General features: G+C 48.9%; 2 protein-coding genes across 3 annotated transcripts in view; both read left to right on the top strand.

Moving 5' to 3' along the window:
- The first annotated feature begins 283 nt into the window (after window positions 1-283).
- RDH8 (retinol dehydrogenase 8) lies at window positions 284-5,808 on the top strand. Of its 2 annotated transcripts, none has more exons than XM_089905030.1 (6): window positions 284-512; window positions 2,905-3,063; window positions 3,708-3,887; window positions 4,890-4,983; window positions 5,195-5,378; window positions 5,442-5,808. In XM_089905030.1, exons 1-6 carry the CDS (start codon window positions 410-412, stop codon window positions 5,733-5,735), a joined length of 1,014 nt encoding a protein of 337 aa, XP_089761156.1. In that variant the 5' UTR covers window positions 284-409; the 3' UTR covers window positions 5,736-5,808. The 2 variants fall into 2 exon arrangements, with proteins under 2 accessions (XP_089761156.1, XP_022413172.3); XM_022557464.3 differs by having other exon boundaries at window positions 5,488-5,791.
- A 10,416-nt stretch (window positions 5,809-16,224) lies between these two features.
- The window catches only part of LOC111166100 (complement C3-like), a 28,013-nt gene continuing 17,754 nt past the window's right edge, over window positions 16,225-26,483 (top strand). The window contains exons 1-16 of the mRNA XM_089905495.1: window positions 16,225-16,358; window positions 16,475-16,682; window positions 18,166-18,340; window positions 18,529-18,599; window positions 18,698-18,786; window positions 18,869-18,951; window positions 19,177-19,264; window positions 20,366-20,468; window positions 20,608-20,728; window positions 20,995-21,110; window positions 21,820-21,960; window positions 22,051-22,260; window positions 22,426-22,635; window positions 22,932-23,093; window positions 23,494-23,623; window positions 25,141-25,218. Of these exons, the coding sequence (XP_089761621.1) occupies window positions 16,288-16,358; window positions 16,475-16,682; window positions 18,166-18,340; window positions 18,529-18,599; window positions 18,698-18,786; window positions 18,869-18,951; window positions 19,177-19,264; window positions 20,366-20,468; window positions 20,608-20,728; window positions 20,995-21,110; window positions 21,820-21,960; window positions 22,051-22,260; window positions 22,426-22,635; window positions 22,932-23,093; window positions 23,494-23,623; window positions 25,141-25,218 (2,056 nt within the window). The 5' untranslated portion in view covers window positions 16,225-16,287. The remainder of the gene's footprint in view (window positions 16,359-16,474; window positions 16,683-18,165; window positions 18,341-18,528; window positions 18,600-18,697; window positions 18,787-18,868; window positions 18,952-19,176; window positions 19,265-20,365; window positions 20,469-20,607; window positions 20,729-20,994; window positions 21,111-21,819; window positions 21,961-22,050; window positions 22,261-22,425; window positions 22,636-22,931; window positions 23,094-23,493; window positions 23,624-25,140; window positions 25,219-26,483) is intronic.

The following is a 26,483-nucleotide window of genomic DNA, read 5'->3' as shown; positions in this document are numbered from 1 at the left end:
CATTTCTGCCCATTCTCTTTGAACGGACCCTTCTGGGACCACACTCTCGGTCACCTCTCTCCGATCACAGATTCTTTGCCCAGAGTAGAGACAGCAAGAGAACACCTCCACTTATTCCCCACACTGCCTGAAACTCCCCCCAGCCCTGGATAATTTATCATCGTAACAAAAGCCCCCAGTTTTGAGTGTAGCAGCGAGAGGACTTTTTTGACAGATAAAAGGAAGGCACTATATTGAAGTGAAGGGATTCCCCCCAGCTGCCTGCCCAAAGTCAGTTCATAATTGAGGGCTCCCAGGGTCCATTCATCCTGCAGGTGGGGTGTGCTTAGGAGGGGACAGATGAGCAGAGGATGGGTGGCGGGAGTCAGGTGCTGGCCAGCAGAGGTCACGCGTCCAGAAAGGGATCAACATGGCCGACGCACCCCGGACTGTACTAATCTCAGGATGCTCCTCGGGAATTGGCCTGGAGCTCGCAGTGCAGCTGGCTCGTGACCCCAGGCAGCGCTACCAGGGTAAGGGGACCAGGGTGAGGCTGGGAAGGACAGGAGTGGGCATGGCTTCCCAAGACCCTTAGCTCTCCCAGCACTAGTTCCACTAGTCCATGACTTCGACTGCATTTGGGAGCTTGGGGAGGACCCAGGACACACGGAGGTCCCCTTCCCACCTCCGCTTGTGAATCATCCCCTCATCCAAAGAATATTTCTAATGCGCCCATTGGGTGCCAGATTCTAGGTGCTAGAAACACAGCTGTGAACAGAATAGACAAAAATCTCTGTTCTAGGTAGTGATGTAGTGGGGGAGGTGAGGGAGAACAAACAATAAACAGATTTTTAAATCGTATTATGTGGCTAGTGCAGATAAGTGGTCAGAGGCAAAATAAAGCCAGTGGGGTGGGTGTGGACGATATTTATTTTTAGAAGGGCTGGCTGGAGAGGGCTTCTCTGAGGTTTCACTTAGTCATTCCCTAAGAGTCCCCACCCCCACTCATCCTCAGATTAACGCTCCAAGATAAGCCTCTTAAGCGACCCTGACCTTGAGGGTTTAAGGAGGAGGGGGCTCTAGGTCTAGAGACTCGGCCCTCTGCCACTCTGGGATCAATAGCCCCAATCTTCACCCCACCCATGAGAACCTCTGACCCAGCGCACACTGGAGTCGAAGTAAGCAAAGGGCCACTACTTAGGAGGAGGATGGTGGGGTGAGGGCATTGCCCCAGTTGGCAGAGTTGCTTCTCCCAGCCCTCTAGCCTCTGTCTTAGAGACATGCACAGCTTTGGGTGTGACAGTCTGGGTGCCAGTGTGCAGAGAGGGAATTGTGCAGTGTGTGTCCCTGTGGGCTGGCAGATGAGTGTCTAACACTGCTGAAGGATGATGTTTATTGACTGTTTGCAATGTGCCAGGCTTCCATCTAAGTGTTTTGCATATTAGAAAGTCATTTAATCCCCACATCACCCCGATAAGGTGGACACTGTCATTTGCCCCATCTTAGAAATGAGGAAACTGAGGCACCGACTGCCAAAGGTCCTTGCCCAAGCTGGAACTTGGCAGAGTCTGGATCTGAACTCAGGTAGCCCAGCCCCCGGGACCATGCTTGTCACCATATGTAGATGCATGTGGTCCCATTCATGTGTGCAGCACCTGCGAATTACATGGGCTCACAGACAACATGCAAATGTGTGTGTGAGGGTGGGTGCAGGTGTTGGGGGGGGCGGGTGCAAACATGGGTACAGGTGCATGAGCTCAGCACTCAGACGAACCCAGGTTGAAATCTCAGTTCTCACACCTGCTAGGGGTTGGAGCAGGCAAGAAACCTCACTGTGTTGAGCCTCAGTGTGTTAATGGGGATAATAATATTGCCTACGTGTTCTGATTACTATCGCTAAAAGCAAGTCACCCCAAAATGCATGGGGTGTATGGTGTACACAGCTGTATGCCAAAATGTATGGCGTAAAACAGCTGCAATCATCTATGTCTCATGGTTTACAAGGGTCATGAATTTGGAAGGGCTCAGCTGGGCGCTTCGGGCTCAGGGTCAAAGGCTCACAGAGGAGACTGGAACATGTGGTCTTTCTATCTGGGCTAAGCTTGGGCTTCCTCCCAGCATGGTGGCCTCAGGACAGCTGGGCTGCTATAGGGTGGCTGAAGCCTACAAGAGTGAGTATTCCAGCAAGCAAAGCAGAAACTGCAACATCTTTTCCATCCTAATCTCAAAAGCCACACAGGGTTACCTTTACCATCGTCTATTGATTCCCAGCTAGCCACAAGATTCAAGGGGAGAGGAATCAGATTTCATGGGCTGATGGGTGAGCAGCTAGGTTCTAGAACAGCATGTGTGATAAAAGATGTTGAGGCCATCTTTGGAAAATAAGTCAGTGACCTGATCATAGGATTCTTGTAAGGATTAGAGTTAGTGTTTATAAATGTGTTTAGCATATTATCTGGCATATAGTAGGTGTTCAATAAATTGGAACCTGCGTTGATGATGTAAATGGGGCTATTCATACTTGCATGTGCATATCTGCACATATGTTGACCTTAGGTGTGCATGCATTTCTTTTCTCAAGCCATCTGTTCTGTATTTATTTTATTGTCTTACCTACTGGTTTTGAATTCTGTGAAGGCAGGGACTTTATCTTATTTCATGCAATAGCCTCAGCACCTAGAATAGTGCATAGGGTGTAGTAGATGCTCAATAAATGTTTGCTAGATGAGTGGATGGATGGATGGAAGTATATACAAATAACTGTACACAAGTATGCATTTGTGGTTGTATGGCAAATGTAGGCGCATAAATCTGTGGGTCTCCATTCCTCTGTGACTACTCATGCAAAATATCACAGGAACATGTAAGTCCACACACAGGGTAAAGGAACCTAGTGCCTGCTCCAACTCTGTTCTCTGTCCCCAGTGGTGGCCACCATGAGGGACCTGGGAAAGAAGGGGACACTGGAGGCAGCTGCTGGGGAGGCTCTGGGTCAGACCCTCACCGTGGCCCAGCTGGACGTGTGCAGTGATGAGTCAGTGGCCCAGTGTCTCAGCTGCATCCAGGGAGAAGTGGACGTTTTGGGTGAGTCTGAGCATCCCCTGGGGTCACTCGCCCCCTCCCTGGCCTAAGTATAGATCCTTATCACAGCAAGTTCTTTCCAGTGTCTGGGCACTAACTCTCTTGTTTCCCTAATAACCTCTGACCCTGGAGAGAAGGGGTAGATCAGTTGGCTAAGAGCCCAGGATACCATTCAGTTTATTAGCGATATAAGAAATATACTGAGACCTGGGGATAGGGTGGATTTTATCAAATAGAAATTCTCACATATGGAGAAAACCATATGTGGTTGGGAAAACTAATTTGATGAGTCATTGTGGGAAAGGAGCATGATGAAGAAGCAACTCATGGTCCCTAAACGGTCTTCTAAGGAGGGTGTGGCTGTTTTGATGCAATTTGGGGTCAGAGCTGAATTGCTCATGCATTAAAGTAGAGGCTGTTCCTAGCAGCCCTCTTCCCCACCCAGGGCTCAGAGTCCCCTATAACAAATGCTGAACTATATTTAAAGATTATCAATGCTACCCCCTACACATTTGTCCACCCAAGATACCTTGGACTAGCCCTGAAATTGGAGTGGGGGGGGTGGGATAATTTAGGGAGTGTCCCTGGGGGAGTGACACTAGAAGGGTTGGGGGACTTCAAAATAACCCTCAGCCCTACCCCCTTAGTGAATAATGCTGGAGTGGGCCTGGTGGGGCCCTTGGAGGGGCTCAGCCTAGCTGCCATGCAGAACGTCTTTGATACCAACTTTTTTGGGGCCGTCCGTCTGGTCAAAGCTGTACTTCCTGGCATGAAGAGGAGACGACAGGGCCACATCGTGGTGGTCAGCAGTGTCATGGGGCTGCAAGGTGAGCCCTGGGGATGCACCCCTGGGAATCCTCCCAGCGTCTGACCCTCCCCCGTCTGGAAGGATGGCAACTAGGTTTTAGCTCATATTCCCTAAATATGCCTTCATTGAGAAGCATTCTGCAGCTCAGAAGGAAAAAGTTCTGGGATAGATTAACTATGTCTACCATGGTACAGGAGTAGACAGGGGTGGTATAGATGCTGCCAAAGGCCATCCACATCCATTTTCAACCCCACTTCTGGAAACCTCCAAAAACTTCTTCCAACCATCCCACAAAACTCAAAGGAACCATCAGCACTCCTCCTGAGGCTCCTTCTTGCCAAACACCTCCCACCAGGCTCCAGAGATGTCTGGATTTGGGACTCTGCGGTTCTGCAGGAAAAAGAGCAGAGATCGACTAATGATGTCTGCTATGGGCCTACTATGGAGGCCATCTACTTGCCATCCTTTCTCCCGGGCCCTTCCTCCTTGAACCTCTCTAGACTCCCTTCCTTTCCCTGGAAATTTCCTTGGATCTGCCCCCCTCCCCAGCAGTCCCCTAAGGAATCCACCCTACTTGTTACCCTGTCATGGAAAAGCTGCATTTACTCAGCCCCATCCCTTCAGCCTCTCTTCCAGCTGAATCTCCTGATCTTGGAAGGGAGGGGGACACATTCACTGCTCAACAGGGACCAGTAAAGACCCCGGTGAATGGTGCTTGCCCTTGGGGACCCTGGGCATCCTATGCCCAAGTGGCCCAAGGGTTTAGAGGATAGAGGGAAATAGGAGAGTTCCCCGGGCTGAGGGTGGATGGAACACTGCCAGGAAGAGATGGGACCTGGCACCCCAAGACAACCTCATCCTGACCCCATATGCTCCAATCACATACACCCATCAGGTTGGCCCCAGATATGCTCTGATCCTTAAATCCTCTTTGCTCTGTCTCCCAAGACCCCATCCCTCTGGACCTACAAAGCCCATCACCCAGACCCCCAAAGAGCCCACCTTCCTGTAATCCTCTCAGGTGTCGTGTTCAATGAAGTCTATGCGGCCTCCAAGTTCGCCATGGAGGGATTCTTCGAGAGTCTGGCTGTCCAGCTGCTTCAGTTCAACATCTTGTGAGGCGGGCACTTGGACAGTGACAGGGGAATGAAGGCAGTGATGGGACAGACAAGGGAAGGGGAGTAGCGAGGAGGTGGGGGAGCAAGGAGGCATGAAACAATGATGGGAGAAGCAGGGGGGTGAAGAGGAAAGATGGGCAGTAATGGGCAAAATGGGGCAGCGAGTGTGTTGGGGCTCAAGACCTTCTCCCCCTACCCCTGTTCCCAGCATCTCCCTGGTGGAGCCGGGCCCGGTGGCCACCGAATTTGAAGGGAAGCTCCTGGAGCAGGTTTCCACAGCCGAGTTCCCAGGCACTGACGGTGACACCCTGAGCTACTTTCGGGATTTGTACCTCCCGGCCTCCAGGGAGCTCTTTCACTCTGTGGGACAGAGCCCACAGGATGTGGCCAAGGTGAGTGGGGGGCCCAGAGCCCCAGGACATGGCTCAGGTATGTGAGGGGGCCCCTCCCTACAGAAACCCCCTCTCCTTGGGTCCCAAAGCTCAGGGCTCTACCCCGCAGGTAATTGTCAAGGTCATCGGCTCAACCAGACCACCCTTGCGCAGACAGACCAACGCCCGCTACACTCCGCTGACTGCCCTCAAAGCCATGGACCCCTCCGGCAGCCTGTATGTGCAAACCTCCCATCGCCTGCTCTTCCGCTGGCCACGCCTCCTCAACCTTGGCCTTCGATGTCTGGCCTGCAGCTGCTTCCGTACCCCAGTGTGGCCCCGGTGAGCAGAGCCTCACCCAACCCTCCTCACCCCTGAACAGCCAAATCTCTTTGGTTCACATCCATCTCAGGCCATACAGACTATCCACTCATTCATTCATTCATTCAGCAAACTCTGCTTGACCCATTCTGTGCCTGGGCATTGCTGGGACCCCAGAGAGCCCTCAGCCTCTAGACGCAGACCCCTCTGCGGTCAGGGCTGGGGCAGAGAGAGGGGACCCTGGGACTCTCTGGAACCCTGGGCTGAGGAGCCCAGATCAGAGAGCTGGATTTGTGTCTGGGAAGGCAAGGGAGGCTTCCTGGAGGAGGGGGCATTGTTTCTGGACCCTGAAGGATGAGACAGACTGCCTCAGTCAACCTCTGGACTTTGCTATCTTCGGTCTGTGGATTCTGGGATGATCCAAACATCACCATCCCTCCTCCCCGCCTATACACACAGCCAAAGTTGGTTTCACTAAGGGGTCTCCAGACTTTTCTGGTCACATGAGAGTCCACCTGCCGATGCAGGGGACACGGGTTCGTGCCCCGGTCTGGGAAGATCCCACATGCTGCGGAGCGGCTGGGCCCGTGAGCCATGGCCGCTGAGCCTGCGCGTCCAGAGCCTGTGCACTGCAACGGGAGAGGCCACAACAGTGAGAGGCCCGCGTACCGCAAAAAAAAAAAAAAGGAAAGAGATTCTGACACCTGCTACAACATGGATGAACTTTGAGGACATTATGCTGAGTGAAAGAAGCCAGACACAAAAAGGACAAATACTGTATGATTCCACTTATATGATGTCCCTAGAGGAGTCAAATTCATAGAGGCAAAGTAGAATGGTGGGTGTCAGGGGCTGGGGGAGGGAGGAACAGGGAGTTAGTGTTTAATGGGGACAGAGTTTCAATTTTGCAAGATAAAGAGTTCTTGGAGATGGATGGTGGTGACAGTTACACAACAATGTGAAGGTACTTATCACTAATGAACTGTACACTTAAAAATGGTGAAGATGGTAAACTTTGTGTTATGTGTATTTTAGCTCAATTTTTAAAAATTTAAATCAATAGGGGTCTCATCAGAACCCCTGAGACAGTGTCCCCAAATTTCTTGGCCCTCCTCTTGAGAATTCGGTAGTGAATGGACTCTGGGCATAAATGCTGGCTCTTCCTCTCATTCAGTGGGTGGCCCCGGGCAGGTGACTCCCCTGATGTCATCTTCTACCAAGCAGGGTTAGCAATAACAGTGCTGAAACGAAAGTCCTCTGGACTGTTTCATTTCACTTGCAGTTTTTGTTGTGGTTTGTGTTCAAACCTTGGAATGCCAAGCTCTGGGCAAAGTTTTTTAATTAATGTTTGCTCTGCAGTTTTATGAGATGAAGCCACTCAGAACATCCCCATTTGCCAGGGGCAGAGGGGAAGGGGTAGGAATCAAGCCTGGGGCTGTCCAACTCAGTCTATGCTGGTCTTTAGGGATCTCTCGTGATCTTTTCTAGAAAAAGGGAAACTGAGCCCGGGACCCTCAGAAGAGGTCTCTTTGAGTCATTGCAGAGATAATGGGGGCTATTTAATAGTTTTTCAAATCAACTCCTCCCTTCCCTATCCCATACTGGACTTTTGAAGCAATGTTGTAATACCTGAAAAAGAATATATGAAAGTAGATAGTGGTGATGGTTGCACAAGTTTATGAATCCACCAAAAACCACTGAATTGTGCATTTAAACAGGGCAAATTTTATGGTATATGAATGATATCTCAATTTTTATTTTTTATTTTTTTTGGAGTCTATCCCAGTAATTTTATTTCACATGACCTGAATATTGATTTTTTAATTAATTTTTTTGGAGTATAGTTGATTTACAATGTTGTGTTAGTTTCAGGTGTACAGCAAAGTGAATCAGTTATACATATACATATATCCACTCTTTTTTAGATTCTTTTCCCATATAGGTCATTACAGAGTACTGAGTAGAGTTCCCTGTGTCAATTTTTAAATTAAATTAATTTTTTAAAAGAATAGATGAAATGCACATGTGCAAGAGGTCTTTACCCAGGAGGCTCACCCCAGGATTACATCAATCAATTTCCTCCACCTTTGGCTTTCGGTTACGTTGGGTTCTGCCAGTGGGAGGGGAAAGGCCACGGTGTTTGTCCCTCACGCTCCTTCCATGCAGGTCACTGTGGATTCGCAGCATCCCTCTATCTCAGCCCCAGCTCCAGTTTCTGAGAACCACTCCCTCCTCTTGCCCCTTTCAACTAAAGATGGTGATGGGACCCCACGGTTGCCAGCAGGGCGGCACGTCTCCTTACCCCCGACCCTTCCCTTAACCATTGTTCCTGTCTTCATCACTTCCCAAATTACCCACTGTGAGTGTGCTGTCTCTTTCCATCCAAGATGCTGACTGATGTAACATATGCATTTGACAGAGCAGAGGAGCAAAATGCATACACACTAGCCCACCATCAGACTCTACCATTAGAACATTATCGATATCCACTGTCTGCCTCACCCCAAAGGTCTCCACTGTCCTGAATTTTATGTCCAGCATTCTCTTGTTTTTAAAAAAGAAAAATCCTTTAGAACTCTACTCAATATTCTGTAATAACCTATATGGGAAAAGTATCTGAAAAGGAATGGTTACATGTATATGTATAACTGAATCACTTTGTTATACACCTGAAACTAACACAACATTGTACATCAACTATACTCCAATAAAAAATAAAAATTAAATTTGAAAAAGTATTTTAAAAATTCCTTTAAATAATTTATTTTAAAAGACACATTTATCTCCTTACCAAGAAGAAAAAGCCATCATACCCACCATGAGTGAAGCTGAACTCGATATTTATTTGCAGATGGCGCATTCAGTATTCCAAACCCCCTACGTATAGACTCTTGGTGCAAGAAAACACCAGGCCTTCTCTCCCAGCTTCTCTTGCAGCTAGAGGGTAAGCATGTGACCCTGATTCCACTCTGCAGACGCACAGGATTTAGAATTGAGAGTTGGCCACCCACAGAAGGGGTCAGGAAGAGGAGGTAGCAGAAGGGACAGGAGCGTGGCATTGCCAGTGCTGGCAGCCAAAGCCAGAGCCTCTGGTTGGTTTCAGGGGGATGATTTAAGCTGTGATCTTAGCTGCTGCCCTGAGCTGCCACTTTGTCCCTTTCAATCTTCCAAGGCTGGTGATTCCATGAGCCCTCAGGATCTACCCAAGAAATTCCTTTGCAGCTTAAATCACACTGAGTCAGTTTCTGTTGCATATAAGGAAGAATCATCATCAATCCAGGTGGCAACTATAAAAACAAACGCAGTGTGGGGAGAGATGCTGTTATTAAATTCCAGGTGGATGCTACTGGTGACCAGCAGAGATTGGCCAAAGCTCAGAAGGTGATAATAACAACCTAACCCTTGACTCTTTATTTCTACACGCATGCCCCCACCACCTCATCGTTACATCCTAGCTGCTCAAGCCAAAAATCTTGGCGTCGTCTCTACTTTCTCTCTTTCACACCTCACAGCTAATCTATCAGGAGATCCTGTTCACCTGATCTGAAAAGTATATTCAGAACCAACCACTTCGAAACACCTTCTTGGCCCCTAACCTACTCCAACCGCCATGATTTCTCGCCTGGAATATTGCACCAGCCTCCTCCTCTTCTGCATTTTCCTCCCTGCCTATAGATATAAAAATATATTTCAAAGAGGTAAAACATTCACAGTGCTTTTTTTTTTTTTTTTCGGTACGCGGGCCTCTCACTGTGTGGCCTCTCCCGTTGCGGAGCACAGGCTCCGGACGTGCAGGCTCAGCGGCCATGGCTCACGGGCCCAGCCGCTCCGCGGCATGTGGGACCTTCTGGGACCGGGGCACGAACCCGTGTCCCCTGCATCGGCAGGCGGACTCTCAACCACTGCGCCACCAGGGAAGCCCTCACAGTGCTTTTAAAAATAAAAAATATATATGAAGAAACATTTTTTAAACAATTCTCTTACCTTCATCTTTCCTCAACTGCCCAATTCCTGATCCCCCACCACTGCCTGTTATAACTTGCATGAGTTATTTATCCAGGTTTTCTTTCTGACTATACAAGGAAAAAAACCCTGATGAATGGATAAACTGTGGTATATACACACAAAGGAATAGTATTCAGCCTTAAAAAGGAAGGAAATTCTGACATGTGCTACAACATGGATGAACCTTGAAGACATTATGCCTACCGATATAAGCCAGATATAAAAGGACAGATATATTGCGTGATTCCATTTATATTAGGTACCCAGAGTATGCAAATTCGTAACCAGAAAGTAAAACAGTGGTTTGAAGAGGCTGGGAAGGGGGAATGGGGAGTTAGTGTTTAATGGGGACAGAATTTTAGTTTGGGAAGATAAAAAGAGCTCTGGAGATGGATGGTGGGGATGGTGGCACAACAATATGAATGTACTTAATGCCACGGAACTGTACACTCAAAAATGGTCAAGGGCTTCCCCGGTGGTGCAGTGGTTGGGAGTCCGCCTGCCGACGCAGGGGACACGGGTTCGTGCCCCGGTCCGGGAAGATCCCACATGCCGCGGAGCGGCTGGGCCCGTGAGCCATGGCCACTGAGCCTGCGCGTCCGGATCCTGTGCTCCGCAACGGAAGAGGCCACAACAGTGAGAGGCCCGTGTAACGCAAAAAAACAAACAAACAAACAACAACAACAAAAAATGGTCAAAATGGTAACTTTTGTGTTGTGTATATTTTATCACAACTTTAAAAGTAAATATGGAGTATTTTAGTGGAAAAACATGAATATTCACTTTTTTTAACTTTTTCACAAAAAGCAACATACTATACACATAAGTGTGAACTTTGGTTCTTTCCTTGAGTGATACGTCTTAGGAGTTTCTCACATCAGCCCGAAAAGACTTCCTCATTCTTTGGTTCAGCTGCAATATATTCCACTGTGTAGATGGACAATAATTTATGCAACTGATCCTGTAGTAATGAATCTTTGGGCTCTCTCCAAACTTTGGCTATGATAGAAATGACTACAATGAATAACCTTGTGTTTATACTTCGTTTCACACATGTGCAAGCATTTCTGTCATGGGATTACTTGGCCAAAGAAACTAAGCATTTGTAATTTTTATGAACATGATCAATTTCACCTCTACTGGGGAGGACTGATGTCCACATGTTAACATGCTTACTTCCCCACAGCCTCACCATACTGGGCATCATTGATCTTCCAAAGTTTTGCTGATCTAATGCATAAACATTAGTATCTCACATTTCTCTTATTTTAACTTGCATTGCTCTTATCACGAGTGAGGCCCAGTGTCTTTTAGTGCGTTAAAGAATATTTGTGTTTCATTTTTTGTGGACATTCTAACTACAACTTTTGCTCAATTTTTTTTCTATGGGATTGTTTATATTTTATTATTAATTCTTAGAAACTCTTTACATATTATGAACATTAAGGGATCTATAGTAGGAAGTGCAGATACTTTTTCTCAGTTTTTTTTTAAACTTTTCTGTGGCGGTATTTGGTCTTATTTTTATGCTGTGGAATTGTTCATCTTTATCAGCATTGTTACTTTTGGATTTCGAGTCATAGGAACAAAGGACATCCCCAGACTAATTTTTTAACACAGAAAGAAAATGTCACTCCCCTTTTCAAAACTCTCCACTGGTTCTCTCTCTAACGTAGATTCAGATCCACAACGATGTGGCCTCCTACACGATCTGATCCCTGAATATTCAGCTCAGATTATATCCCATTCTCTCCCTATCAGTCACTCCATTCCCAGAACACGGACCTCCTTGCTGTTTCTTAAACACTCCACACACATTTCCATCTCAGGGCCTTTGCACTTGCTCTTCCCTCGGCCTAGAATACTTTTCCCAGATATCCACATGTCTCCCTCCTTCAACTCATATAGGGACACAAATGTCACCTCCTCAGAGAGGCCCCCTCTCTATCCCCTGAACCTGCTTTTTTTTTTAATTTAATTTAATTTATTTTATTTTTAGCTGTGTTGGGTCTTCGTTGCTGTGCACGGGCTTTCTCTAGTTGCAGTGAGCGGGGGCTACTCTTTGTTGCAGTGTGTGGGTTTCTCATTGCATGGCTTTTCTTGTTGCAGAGCACAGGCTCTAGGCACGTGGGCTTCAGTAGTTGTGGCCTGCAGGCTCTAGAGTGCAGGCTCAGTAGTTGTGGCACATGGCTTAGTTGCTCCGCGGCATGTGGGATCTTCCCGGGCCAGGGCTCAAACCCATGTCCCCTGCATTGGCAGGCGAATTCTTAACCACTGCGCCACCAGGGAAGTCCCATCCAATTATTCTTAATTTACTGAAACTTTTTGGTCTCAACCTAAATACCACTTCCTTCGGGAAGCCTTCCTTGACTCCCCAGGCTAGATGAGATAAGCAGGCTCCTCTGGGCCCTTGCAGCTTCTTATTTATGGGTAGTTTTCCCTGGCCCGGCTGTGAGCTCTGTGGGGACACATATCATTGAAATTCCATGGTGCTTTCAGACCCAGTAATCAACCCCAAACATGATTGCTAAATTATTCTTTATCCCCTCTTAGCAATAAGCTTCTCTTGAAAACTCTTACTGCCTTCAGAAACCTCCTTTGACCCGCAGAGGAGGCATGCGATTCCCTGAGGGATCTGGAAGCAAAGCCAGTTCTTGAAGCCCTGAGGAAACCAAGAAATGACCCAAGGAGCCGTGGCTGGGACTGGAAGTGACCAAACTGGGCACATCCCGGCATACCGTACACGCTAAGAAGCTCCTGACACCTCCTGCCAGAGCGATCAACTGTACCTCTCTGAGCCTCAGTTTTCTCATCCGTAGAATGGAAGAGTTGGTGGAGAGCAAGTCCCAGTAAGTGCAGGAACTTAGTAGGTGTACCATCAATGACAGACGTTCGCTGTTATGTGGCTATGGGTGTTATTCCTTGACACCTGGGTCCTGCCCAGGCTTTCCCGGGAAGCCTCGGGCTGGAAGCCCAGGAGGATGGGGTGAAAACAGGGCACACATCCCTGCAAGGCCGTCCCGCCCGCCCCGGGCTCGCTGCAAACCTGTTGTCCCAGGGAGGGGAAGGCGGACGGAATCTGAGCTGCAGCAGCTGCTGCCCTAGGCTAGAGGCCAATGTCCCCTCCCTTCTCCACTGACATTCTTGCGGGAGGAGGCCGAGCGCTACTCTGCGTCTGGCCGGAGGTTCGCTGGCGCCCTCTCGTGGCCAAGTTCGAGGTTGGACTTGACCACTGACAGCTGCCAGCAGACCTTGGTGGAGTCCATAGTTACTCTCCCGACCTCCTACCCTCTTTGAGTTCCCTCTTTGTTTTGTTTTGTTTTAATTGAAGTACAGTTGATTTACAAGGTTGTGTTAGTTTCTGGTGTATAGCAAAGTGATTTTATATATATATATATATATGCTTTTTCATATTTTTTTCATTACAGTTTATCACAGGATACTGACTGTAGTTCCCTGTGCTATACGGCAGGACCTCGTTGTTTATTTTATCTATAATGGTTTGTATCTGCTAATTTGGGCTCCCTCTTAAACCTGGATTCAGAAGCTCAGTTCCATCTCTTTACCTGCTGTGTGATCCTGAGCAAGTCACTTAACCTCTCTGTGCCTCAGTTACCTAGCTGTACAGTATTGGGCAGGACCCTTCATTCTGTGATTTTTTTCACTTGCAGAATGGGCCAGTGGGTCATTAGATTGCTGAGAGGATTCAAAGAGAGAGTCCAGGTGAACGTGGCTACAGTAAATATCCACTCCATGAGGGGGCGTTTCCATCCTGTTCACTGCTGTGTCCCCAGCAACAAAGCCAGCCATGCAGTAGGTGCTCAAATTTATTTTATTTATTTCATTATTAATTATTGAGCAAATGCTTATCATTCTCATTTTGGGGGACCTGGACTGGGGTGGGGTGGAGGAATCAGGTGCATGAGATATGAATTCCTGCTATCACTCATTCACTCAGCATCCATTTTTGACTCCATCCATTAGTTCACTGGGTGGCAAGGCTATATCCCAAAGGACACCACACTAGTTGTTCTCCTGCCTCCTCTGCTGCTCATTGGTACCCAAGGGCAGTTTTCCCTTCCTGGACCCACCTCCAAGTCAAAATAGAAACTCAAGGGAATTCCCTGATGGTCCAGTTGTTAGGACGCTAACAACTTCCACTGCAGGGGGAACAGGTTCGATCCCTAGTCGGAAACTAAGATCCCACAAGCCTTGCAGTGTGGCCTAAATAAATAAATAAATAAATAGGGGCTTCCCTGGTGGCGCAGTGGTTGGGAGTCCGCCTGCCGATGCGGGGGCTACGGGTTCGTGCCCCGGTCCGGGAGTATCCCACATGCCGCAGAGTGGCTGGGCCCGTGAGCCATGGCCGCTGAGCCTGCGCGTCCGGAGCCTGTGCTCCGCAACGGGAGAGGTCACAACAGTGAGAGGCCCGCGTACCACAAAATAAATAAATAAGTTCTGCTTATTGCTATAAAAAAAATTAAAAAGGAAAGAAAAGAAACTCAAGAAAACTCAAGCCCCCTCACCTTTGGATATCCCCCATCCTGGACACCTGGGAGTCCCTGGGATGGGGGCAGGGATGTGGACACCTGGTATAAGGATGAAGATTTGAAGCGGGGGAGCTCACCCCCAGCCAAGAGAGCACTGAATAGAACCACTGGAGGTTCCCTGAGAGCCTGGGAGAACGGTGGAATATGCCACACCAAATGGACACCAGTGTTCTAGAACTTTCTAAATTAGGTCTCACCTGCATCCCTGATCCAGGCTTTAATTCAATTCTGTTGATTTTTTGCTTCATAAGAGATTGTTTACCATAGACTTAAGAGCATTACCCATCCTCATGGTTCACCTGCCTGACCCGGGGTAAGTTGCTCATCCTCTAGGGGCCTCAGTTTCCTCATTTGTACAATGGGTGGTAATCCTTACTTCAGCTGTGAGACTTCTGTGAATGTACATAGAGCATGTAGAACAGTGTCTTGCCCACAGTAGGTGCACGATAAATGCCTGAGGAATAAATGACTACCCCCTTTGTGTCTGACACACTCGGTTTCCCAAATCTCTACAAAGATAGAGTCTGGAAAGTGGGCACACAGTGAACCCAAGTCAAGGGAGGCTATGAGGTTTAAGGAGAAAGTAAGTTCTCAAAAAATGTCCACTCCAGGGACTTCCCTGGTGGCGCAGTGGTTAAGAATCCACCTGCCAATGCAGGAGACATGGGTTGGAGCCCTGGTCCGGGAAGGTCCCCCATGGAGTGGAGCACCTAAGCCCGTGCGCCACAACTACTGAGCCCATGTGACACAAATACTGAAGCCCACACCCCTAGAGCCCATGCTCTGCAACAGGACAAGCCACCACAATGAGAAGCCCGCGCACCGCAATGATGAGTAACCCCCACTCACCACAACTAGAGAAAGCCCCCTCACGGCAGCGAAGACCCAACACAGCCAAAAATAAAAATAAATAAAATAATAAATTCATTTAAAAAAAAAAAGTCTATTCCACACAGTCAGCAACTTTGTCTATTGTGGTCACTGCTGTGTCGTCAGCATGCTAAGTAGGGCCAAGCTTGTAGTAAATATTTAACGAATTTTTGTGGGATAAATGTATATTGTCATTGTTTGGGGAGGTCTGGGTCCCTCCAGTAGGCAAGACTCTCCAAGCTGGCAGTACTGACTTCACTGAAGAAGAAAGAACCGGACAAACTTGTCTGCAGCCCCACCTGCTTCGAAGGGGCAGACACCACAAATTGGGTTCAACGTCTTTAATAGGGCATATTAAACAGCCAGTGAGAATTATTTCAGGCCAGAGAAAGCCTTCTTCCAGGAATGCTTCAAGCAAGATGTGTTTTCCTCCCTGGTTTAATATGTATAATTTGCCTGTTGGAAAAGGAGCCCAGAGAGATTGGCATGATTTAGGAACAATAGACAGTGGACCATCTACCAAGTGGAATCGGCTCCTGCAAGGAAGGAGAAAAGCCATGCAGTGCATGCTGGGCTCAGAAAGATCTGAAACGCGGTAAGAGCTTTTGACCCATGCATTTCCCAGAAGCTTCCACTACACTGGGTCCCCGCGGTCAGGTGGCTAAATGCCATATGGCTGACCATGCCTGTGATTGGGAAATGAAAACGTAATGCCTGCATTGCCCCAGTTGGAACAACTACCCCAGAAACTCTCGCCAGCTTCACAAGGGCAGAGGAGGGGACAGTCCTCTTTCCTTCTGCCCCTACCAGCCAATCCCAACCAAGCCTTGAGTGCACGCCCAGGGCCACATGGCCCAGGCTCCCTGCTGGGGGAGGAGAGGGCTTCAGGATGAGATCCCATGGCTGATAGGAAAGGCAGCCCTCCTGACACCCTGGCCCCCAAGGCATGGGTGGGGCCTGGAAAACTTCTCAATGCAACTGTCCCCAGCCCCCCACCCTGCGGAGGATTGGCTGAGGAGAGCAGAGCAGCCCCCTCGTCACCCATTGGATTTATGGGAATTTCCTCCCCATGTTCATTTAGACATTAACTCGGCCAGGGTAAGCCAAGGCAAACAGACCAGATCTGGGGTGGACAAGAGGACAGGCATCTGTGGCCTGTGGCCCTACATTGTCCTCCCACCGCCATGGATGTGCCCTGGCTCCTAGGATTGATTCTACTCCTCCTGGGGAGCCCCGTTGCCCATGCTGAGCCGCTGTGAGTCTGGAGAACTGAGGGGACATCTGCCATCTCTATGATTCCCTGCATGTTACCCTCGTCCATCACTTCCACCTCTTGAGTCCCCCTGTGCCCCCATGTTTGTCTGCTGACAGGTACATCCTGGTGACCCCCCGGGTCCTGCGGGTCGGCAGCCCGGAGAACATCCACGTTCAGGCTCACTCGGACTCCAGAGAGCCCCTCAACAGGACCCTCAAGGTGAACCTCACCGTGTGGGATTTCCCCATGAAGAAGATAACAGTGGCTAGGGTTCAGCTTGTTCTCTCACCAGAAAACCACTTTATGGACCAGGCACCAGTGACGGTGGGTGACAGGCCGGGTTGGGTGGCCATAAAGGGAATCTCCGGGTCAGCAGCAAGGATAGAGAGGGGCAGACTCTAGAGGGACTTCCCAAGCGGCACACTGGAGAAGAGATGCAGGGCCTGTGGGACTTCCCTGGCAGTCCAGTGGTTGGGACTTCACCTTCCACTGAACTGGGTGCAGGTTCGATCCCTGGTCAGGGAACTAGGATCCCACATGTCTCACATCCAAAAAAACAAAACATAAAACAGAAGTAGTATTGTAGTAGGTTCAGTAAGGTCTTTGAAAATGATCCACATCAAAAAAAAAATCTTTTTTAAAAAAAACAGAGATGCAAGGCCTGGATATAGTTACTGCTTCTCTTATGTCCTATCCATTTTTTTTAAATTGAAGTATAGTTGATTTACAGTGTTGTGTTAATTTCTGCTGTACAGCAAAGTGAGTCAGTTATACATACATATACATTCTTTTTCTTATTCTTTTTTTTAACATCTTTATTGGAGTATAATTGCTTTACAATAGTGTGTTAGTTTCTGCTTTATAACAAAGTGAATCAGCTATACATATACATATATCCCCATATCCCCTCCCTCTTGCATCTCCCTCCCACCCTCCCTATCCCACCCCTCTAGGTGGACACAAAGCACCGAGCTGATCTCCCTGTGCTATGCGGCTGCTTCCCACTAGCTATTTTACGTTTGGTAGCGTATATAAGTCCATGCCACTCTCTCACTTCGTCCCAGCTTACCCTTCACCCTCCCCGTGTCCTCAAGTCCATTCTCTACGTCTGTGTCTTTATTCCTATCCTGCCCCTAGGTTCTTCAGAACTTTTTTTTTTTTTTTAGATTCCACATATATGTGGTTAGCATACGGTATTTATTTTTCTCTTTCTGACTTATTTCACTCTGTATGACAGACCCTAGGTGCGTCCACCTCACTACACATAACTCAGTTTCGTTGCATTTTATGGCTGAGTAACATTCCATTGTACATATGTGCCACTTCTTTATCCATTCCTCTGTTCTTTGTCTTATTCTTTACCCTTATGGTTTATGACAGGATACTGAATACAGTTCCCTGTGCTACACAGTAGGACCTTGGTGTTTATGCATTCTATATATACCAATTTGCATGTCCTATCCATTTAGAAACTCAAAGTTCCGTAGGTCTGGGCTCCGAGAAAGGCCTTGATTAGTCCGTATAACGTCTCTGTGCGAATTAATAAAAGGCGCCCTCTGCTGGTAGTCTGGGAAACTGAGCCTAAACGGGATCGCATCCCCCCTCCAGCCCCCCCCACCCCCCCACCCCGCGCTAGGCTGGATATCCCTGTTCAGCAGCAACCTGGGCGGCACACGTGGGGGCCTTGCTCCCAAGGGCAGAACCAGAGAGCTGCCATTCAATTGCTTCTCCAAGATCTGGTCCAGGGCTTTGCCCCCAGGGATGGAGACCCCAGCAGGCCCTGAGGAGTGTGGGCATCTCTCCCCAGATTCCCGAGAGCCTGGTCTACCCGCCACAACCAGGAACGCAGTATGTCATCATCCAGGCAACCTGGGCACCCACCTCGGCCTCCGCATTAATGGAGAAGCTGGTGCTGGTGGCTCCCCACGCTGGCTACATCTTCATCCAGACAGACAAGACCATCTACACTCCTGAGCAATTGGGTACAGCCCCCAGGCACTTGGCCTGGGGCAGGCGCTGACTCTCATCCCCAGTTTCCCCCATGCCCACATGTTCCACCTCCCAGGGTGTCCTTCTGTCCAAGGTCCCCCCACTGCCCAAGATCCTAATGACTACATCCACCCCCTCTCCAAACTCTATCCCGTGCTCAGAGCCTTCCCTCCTCCTCCAGTTCAATACCGGGTGTACACTGTGAACCACAGGATGGATCCTGTGCCCAGGACATTCACTCTGGACATCAAGGTGACCTCTCCTGAGGGGAGGGTGGATCCCAGACACTGGGGTTATATCACATGCTGACGGCCTGGGGCATGAACCAACCACCCCCTGTATCCCCGCAGAACCCAGAGGGGATCACTGTGATCAGCCAGGATTTCCTGGCCAAGGACAGTGTCTTCGCAAACTCCTTCCACCTCCCAGAGCTCATCAGGTGCCCTGTTGGGAACCCTAGGGGTGGAGGGAGGGAGGTTCTCCTTCTCAGGCTCCATCTCTCCTAACTCTCTGTGCCTCAGTCTTGGGACCTGGAGCATTGAAGCCAGATACCAAAGTGCACCCAAGCAGAAGTTCAAGGCAACCTTTGAAGTGAAGGAGTTTGGTGAGAAGGGTATACCAGGGTGGGCAAGGTGGATCTCGCAAGGACCGGGGCTGGAAATGCAAAGGAGGTCTCACGGTGCACCTACTGTGTGCCAGGGCCTGACGACTATGTGTTCCAGCCCTTGGGGGCTGCCAGAATTACTGAGGAAGGAGTGAGTGGGGCAGGGAGGGGACATGGGGGGTGACAGTGAAACGCTGAGGGTGACTCTCTCTTTACTGCACCCAGCGCTCCCATCTTTTGAGGTTCAGCTGACACCAAACAAGACTTTCTTCTACCTCAACGATGAGGCTCTGGGTGTGGATATCCAGGCCCGGTGAGTTCCTTTACCCCCAGCCTGGCCAGAGGACCAGAAATGCCAAGAAACTGAATGGGTAGAGAGAAATGAACCGCTTCTGTAGCTCTTAGGGTATAGGAGAGGCACTTTGCCACCCATGACACAATCTTGTCCCGTGAGGTTATGCAGACCATCCCTTCAGGTCTCTGGGGTTGTACAGGCCACCTTATCTACCTAATGGAGTTATACGACCTCTCATGGTTTGGACCATCTCTAAAGGTCCACGAGGTTGCATAGGCACCTTTGCCATCTTGTGAGGTTGTCCAGACCATCTCTGAAGTTCTATGAAATTGCAAATGTCACATATGTTGCCTTATGGAATTTACAGACCATCCCCACAACTTTACAAGGCTGTGCGGGCCATATTGTCCACCTAGGGTTGTAAGGGCCATATCTGCCACTTCTTGCCATTATACAGACCATTTCTGCAGCTCTATCATGCTATACAGGTCACCTAGACTGCCTGACGAGGCTTCATAGGCCACCCTTGCCATCCCAGGGGCTGTTCAGATTTCTTTCTTTCTTTTCTTTTTTTTTTTTTTTGTCTGCGTTGGGTCTTCATTGCTGCGTGCGGGCTTTCTCTAGTTGCATCGAGCAAGGGTTACTCTTCGTTGTGGTGTGTGGGCTTCTCATCGCGGTGGCTTCTCTTGTTGCAGAGCACAGGCTCTAGGCATGCAGACTTCTGTAGTTGTGGCACGCGGGCTTAGTTGCTCCACGGCATGTGGAATCAAACCTGTGTCCCCTGCGTTGGCTGGGGGATTCTTAACCACTGCGCCACCAGTGAAGTCCTTGTTCAGACTTCTCTGTGGCTCCATATGGCTGTACAGCCTACCTCTACCATCTTGTGAGGTTGCACAGGCTTCAGCTGCAACCCAACAAGGCCCTAAGGGACATATTTGTCACCTCCCAGGCTTGTGTTGGTCAGTAATGGAAACATCTAAGTTACCAAGGGCCACTTCTGCCCCTCCCAAAGTGTTACAGCCATTTCTGCAGCCCCATGAGATTACACAGGCTGTCTCTGCAGATACATGAGGTTGTGTGGGTGCTTCAGAGCCAGTGAGATGGCTGTCCATCCCCCAGATATATATTCAACAAGCCAGTGGATGGACACGCTCTGGCCATCTTTGGGGTGAAGCAGGATTCCCATCGGATCCCCATCCAAAGCTCCCTGCAGAAGGTGGAGGTGACTGAGACCCGCCCCTCCCCTGTCTCTCCTTCCCCACCTCCTCCCCCTTCTTTCCCCCTTCCCCACCTCCCCTTCCTCTGCTATCGCCCATTTCCCAAGAAACCATCTCCCCTCCTCTCTCTTGCACTGAGAGCAGATCTTTGAAGGCCTCGGCCACGTCTCCCTCCAGAAGGGCACACTGATGGCCACATTCCAAGGCCCGGAAGAGGACTTCATTGGGGCCTCAATCTTTGTCAACGTCACTGTCTTCTCCACAGGTGCCACCCTCACCCAGGGCCCTGGCTGAAGTCAGGACACTGTGTCCTTTCCCAACCCAGACACTCCACCCATGTGACCTTGGGCCACCTCCTGCCTCAGTTTCCTCATCAGAGAAATGGGGAAATGCTGGAAGGGCTGGGAGGAACTGAAATCGTGTTACTGTCTTTTCCTACCTTCACCAAGATGGGCCTCCCATACCAGCCTGCTCTTTCCCCAGGAAACTGAACCTCTGCCGCAGAACTTAACGATCCTCCTGTCTCTCCAGGGGGTGAGATGGTCCAGGCCGAGACCTCCGGGGTGAAGATTGTCCAGAGCCCATACAACATCAAGTTCACCAGGACACCCCAGTATTTCAAGCCAGGGATGCCATTCCACTTTAGGGTCAGAGTCTGGGTTCACTCCACGCAGGGACTCTGGGCCCCTCCCTGAAACAGACCTTCCCAGGAGACAAAAACCCACACAGGTTTCACCTGCCTCCCAGAGCTCATTTGTCTGAGAGCTGAGTCCATCATGCCTCCAGACCAATGCCAAGGTTCCCTCAAGTCTTAACCAGGTCCCCCCAAAGCACAGTGATGGCTCCAGAATTTCTCTTTGGGGGTGTCAGGGATCACAGTCAGGCTGGAAAGTGATGCTTAGAAGTTTATCTTAAGGCTACATTTGCCCAGAAAGCATGCTCTTTTTACATACATTCATTTGGGGTGACTGAAAAGTCTGATAAGCGTTAGAAAAGCTGGAGACACTTTGAAATGTCTGATAAGCATTAGAAAAGCTGGAGACATCCTTTGGTGCCAATCCTACTCCAGGTTTTCCCCAAGCCCTCCACATCTTCTCCTACCCTTTTCACCCTCAGTTCCCCCCACCTTTACCCCCTGGTACACCAACACCCAGGGCTGCCACATACGGTTGTACTCTGCAAAACTCTAGGGGCTCCACTCATAGGCTCTAAATGAGAGGTGCCCCTGGTGTTGCTCAGTGCACAACCTGTACAGCTGTACAAGGCAGTCCTATCCAGATTGCATTCCCAGTTCCCACCTCTTACACAAGGCCACCCCCAGGCCTGTCCATGATCTCATGCCAGATTCCACCGCAGGTCTTCGTCTCAAATCCTGATGGGTCCCCAGCCTCCAAAGTCCTTGTCCGCTGCCAAAACCACAAAGTACGTACCTCGTCCAGTGGGGTGGCCACTCTGACCATCAACACCAATGGAGATCTGAAGGAGCTCCCTATCCTGGTACCAACCTTATGGGGCAGGGATAGTGGGGCTGGGACTGTGTGAGCTGGAAGGGTTATTAGAGATTTACTTGCCCATCATGCTCCCCAGGTGGAAACTGATGCACCTCTCCAGCCAGAGGAGCAGGTTTCAGCCAGGATGACGGCTTGGCCTTACTCAACCCAGGATGGGTCAGGGAACTTCCTGCACATTGAGGTGAAGACATTGGGCACAGAGGTTGGCAGCAACATCCAGCTGAGCCTCAACACAAAGCATCAAAATCCTGCAACCAAGGACTGGATCACTCACTTCACCATCCTGGTGAGGGGTTAGGCCAGGACTTGAGCTGGTGGGAGCCATCTGGGATGGACTCAGACCTATAGGGGCTGAAGCAAAGGGACTAGGGGGCTCCCTTGTGGGCTGGGATAGCCTAGGGGAAGGGCTGGTTCTCATCCCTTCTCATCCATAGTCTCCCTTGTCTCCAAGGTCCTGAGTAAGGGCCAGATTGTGTATGCCAAACATCAGTTAAAAAGTCATGGGAGTGTCTACACGTCAGCCATTATTGATGTGACTTCAAAGATGCTTCCTTCCTTCCGCATCCTGGCCTTTTATTTACTGCCAAGGGGAACAGGGCAGGACCCTGAACTGGTGGCTGATTCCATTTGGATTTCTGTGAATGACAAATGCAAAGAGAAGGTGAGTCAAACTCCTTGAATTTGTACACCATCATCATAATGCTTGGGAGATGGTCTGTACAAATTCAAGGGCTCTCAGTCTAGAGGCAGAGGAGAGGAAGGAGAAACGATGTGGCCTTAAAACCTCAACTTAAGAGGTGGAGAAGATGCAAGTAAATGTGTAGAGTTGAGATTGGCCTGGTGGAGTTCCCAGATGCTCCATCAGAGCTGAGGGAGCATGAACTTGAAAATGGACTTGGGGAAGCCCCTTGGTGACCTATGAGCCTCTTATACTGACATCTCTTTTTCCTTGCTTAGCTGAAGGTTGGCATGAAGAATGAAGGATACCTCCAGCCTGTACAGCCCAGCAGCCAGGTGGAATTGAAGGTGACAGGTGATGCAGAGGCCACAGTGGGGCTGGTGGCCGTGGACAAGGCTGTCTATATCTTGAACAGCAAACACAAGCTCACACAGAAGAAGGTAAGAACATGTGGGCTTTGGACCCAAAGATTGCCTGGAGATTCTAGCTGGAGCCTCAGTTTCTTCACCTGTTAAATGAACAACATCGGTGGTTGCAAGGATTCAAGGAGCCTGTGCACAGCATAGAGACTGGCAGGTAGTAAGGGCTCAGTAAATGGGTGATTATGTGAATTTTTTTTTTTTTTGCGGTACGCGGGCCTCTCACTGTTGTGGCCTCTCCCGTCGCGGAGCACAGGCTCCGGCTGCACAGGCTCAGCGGCCATGGCTCACGGGCCAAGCCGCTCCGCGGCATGTGGGATCTTCCCAGACCGGGGCACGAACCCGTGTCCCCTGCATCGGCAGGCAGACTCTCAACCACTGCGCCACCAGGGAAGCCCCAGGTTCCTCTCTTGACCCTCAGGTCTGGGATACGGTGGAGGAACATGACATTGGCTGCACAGCAGGCAGTGGGAAAGACAGACTTGCTGTGTTCAAGGATGCTGGATTGGACATGAAGATGAGCACAGGCATGGACACTTTGGCAAGCTCAGGTACATGAGGGGGGCAGGAAGACGGCAGGGGTGGGGAAGTGCTATCTAGTGGTTAGGAACATGGACTTTGGTGTGAAACAGATGAGCTAAAATCTAGGACTCTGCCACTTACCATAGGCCGGTCATATTTCCTCTCTGATTCTCAGTTTATCTCTCCATAAAATGTATGTAATAATAGAAGTAACTTACTGTGTGCTAATTAAGATGTAGTTTTGGCCATGTGTTTCAGAGATACAAATTAACAGTAGCTTAAGCAGGTAGAAGTTTATTTCTTGCTCAGTAACAGTCCAGAGGTCATTCTGGGACTCAGGCTCCTTCTAGCTTGTTGCTCTGCCATATTGCAAGATGAAGTCTCACCAGGACCTCCTGCCAGGCACCAGGATGAAGGGAAGTGGAAAGACTAGTACACTTCTCTCTCATCTCATTGGCCAGAACTCAGTCACATGGCCCTATCTAGGCACAAAGGAGACTGGGAAATGTAGTCTTCATTCTGAGTGATACATAAAAGATGGAAGTTTAGTTGCCCCAAACGATAGGGGAGAATGGATATTTTGGGGACAACTAGGAGGGTCTTCTTTCAGCTATAAATAGTGTTATTAATAACAATTTCTGGGACTTCCCTGCTGGTCCAGTGGCTAAGACTCCACACTCCCAATGCAGGGGGCCTGGGCTCAATCCCTGGTAAGGGAACTAGATCCTACATGCCACAACTAAACGTTCGCATGCTGCAACTAAAGATCCCTCATGCCACAAATAAAAGATCCCACATGCCACAACTAAAAGACCCCACATGCTTCAATGAAGATCCTGAGTGCTGCAACTAAGACCTGACACAGCCAAATAAATAAATATTTTTTTAAAAATAACAATTTCTATTTACTGGACCCTGTGCTAAGTACTTTTATATGCATTATCTCATAGATAGAACTATGATTATTCCATTTTACATAGCTGGAGAAATTAAAACCCAGAGAGGTTAAGTGACTTGCTGAAGATTGCACAACTTTTTTTTTTAATAAATTTATTTCATTTGTTTATTTTTGGCTGCCTTGGGTCTTCGTTGCTGCACGCGGGCTTTCTCTAGTTGTGGCGAGCGGGGGCTACTTTGTTGCAGTGCGCGGGCTTCTCACTGTGGCGGCTTGTTGCAGAGCATGAGCTCTAGGTGCACGGGCTTCAGTAGTTGTGGCACGTGGGCTCAGTAGTTGTGGCTCACGGGCTCTAGAGCACAGGCTCAGTAGTTGTGGCGCACGGGCTTAGTTACTCTGCGGCATGTGGGATCTTCCCGGACCAGGGCTTGAACCCGTGTCCCCTGCAATGGCAGGCGGGTTCTTGACCATTGCACCACCAGGGAAGCCCTGCACAACTTTTAAGTGGCAAATCTTGACTACGAAGAGGCTGTGGGATAAAATGTGGTGATGCATATAAAGCACTGGGTATGCAGTAAGCACCCAATAAATCTCAAGGATGTGGATAATGATCTTGACACTTGTTCTCTCATTCTTCCCTCTGATCCCCAGACTGGCACTGCCCCCAGAGCCCATCTCCCAGCCGTCACCGCCGCTCCCTGAAGAGCCTGGAGACTAAGAGGAATGCAGGTCAGAGCTAAAGCTGGATGTGCCCTCCTGGCTCCCTAACCTGTCTGTATTCATCAGGGCTTAGAACAGAAAACTGAAACCACTTAGGTACTCCAGTCGGGGGACGGGGAGGGGAGGTGATTTCATGATGGGAGTTTGATGCTTTCAAAACCATTAGCTGAACTTTAGGAGTGGAAGTTGGAAGGCTGCTTGCTGAGACTCAAGATCACTCCACTGTAGTTCTTACAATGCGTGAAATCTAGGTTTCAATGCATGAAATCTGAGGAAACTCTGCCAATATCTCTCATGAAGCTGGCAGGTAGATAGTGAAACACAGAATTTTGCCTGTTACAAAAACTCATAGACTGGAGCCCACCCATCAGCCACCACCGTTGCAGGGAAAATGGTCTCCACCTCTCTTCCACTTTTCAAATTCTATACAAGAGCGTCTGGGTGGCAGAATCTCATCCCATCCAGAACCCTAGCAGCAAGGGAGTCTGGGAAATGTACTTTTTAGGTGTCTAGCTTCTGTGATACCGGAAGGAAAGTAGATGAAAGGGGAGATGGATAATATGTAGACCAAGACCCCGGTGTGGATGGGACCAAGAAGCCTAGAGTTCAAGGAAGATGAGAGGCAGTACTGGGTATTGTTAGAAGCATGGATTCTATGAATATTAGATTTGCCAGTCTTTTTAAGCAGCACTAATGACTTTGTGGATCTAAATAAAGGGAAAATAAGTGAAATCTAATAAAAATTGAGATAAAACCCTAACTCTAATTTCAATACCGAAAATCATGCTAACCTTCTGAGAACAGTACATAATATAAACTGTTATTTTATTTATGGTAACAATCACTTAACTATAGATGTTCTAATCATGTTATATGGTAGACAATAAGATTATTAAATTGCTATAATATTTTTTATCTTTAAGCGCATTCCTTCGGTTCGCTAATTTAGAAGCATTCAACTTGACATCATGCTCTACAGCGAGTTTTGTGTTTTCATTTTTTTAAAACACACAACAAAAACCAGGAGTCAAAATTCCAACTTCAATAAATAAACATGGCATTGCCAATCCCTGTCCCAAACGAAGGAGAAGGAGAAGAAGTAGCAGAAGCAGCAGCATCAATTCCAATCCCAGCTATGCCACTTGTGAGCTGTGTGACCCTGGGCCAGTGAATTGACCTCTCTGTACCTCAGCTTCCTCATCAGAACTCATCATATGAGTTCAATGTGAAGCTTCAGGGGAAAGATACAGGCAAAGTTCTAGGGACAGCATTGC

Source organism: Delphinapterus leucas, unplaced genomic scaffold (genome assembly GCF_059928025.1).
Source record: "Delphinapterus leucas isolate spDelLeu-1000000601 "Yukka" unplaced genomic scaffold, BTC_Dleu_Yukka2 spDelLeu_asBTCV2_sq25, whole genome shotgun sequence".
Lineage (NCBI taxonomy): Eukaryota > Metazoa > Chordata > Mammalia > Artiodactyla > Monodontidae > Delphinapterus > Delphinapterus leucas.
The sequence above is the reverse complement of the archived record's forward strand: the minus strand, read 5'-3'. Positions and strand labels throughout refer to the sequence as shown.

Excerpts from the sequence above, each read along its gene's own strand:
- RDH8 (XM_089905030.1), top strand. The coding sequence starts at position 410 with ATGGCCGACGCACCCCGGACTGTACTAATCTCAGGATGCTCCTCGGGA. Across the intron at positions 513-2,904 it reads CCCCAGGCAGCGCTACCAGG|TGGTGGCCACCATGAGGGAC; the intron begins GTAAGGGGACCA and ends CTCTGTCCCCAG. Across the intron at positions 3,064-3,707 it reads GGGAGAAGTGGACGTTTTGG|TGAATAATGCTGGAGTGGGC; the intron begins GTGAGTCTGAGC and ends CTACCCCCTTAG.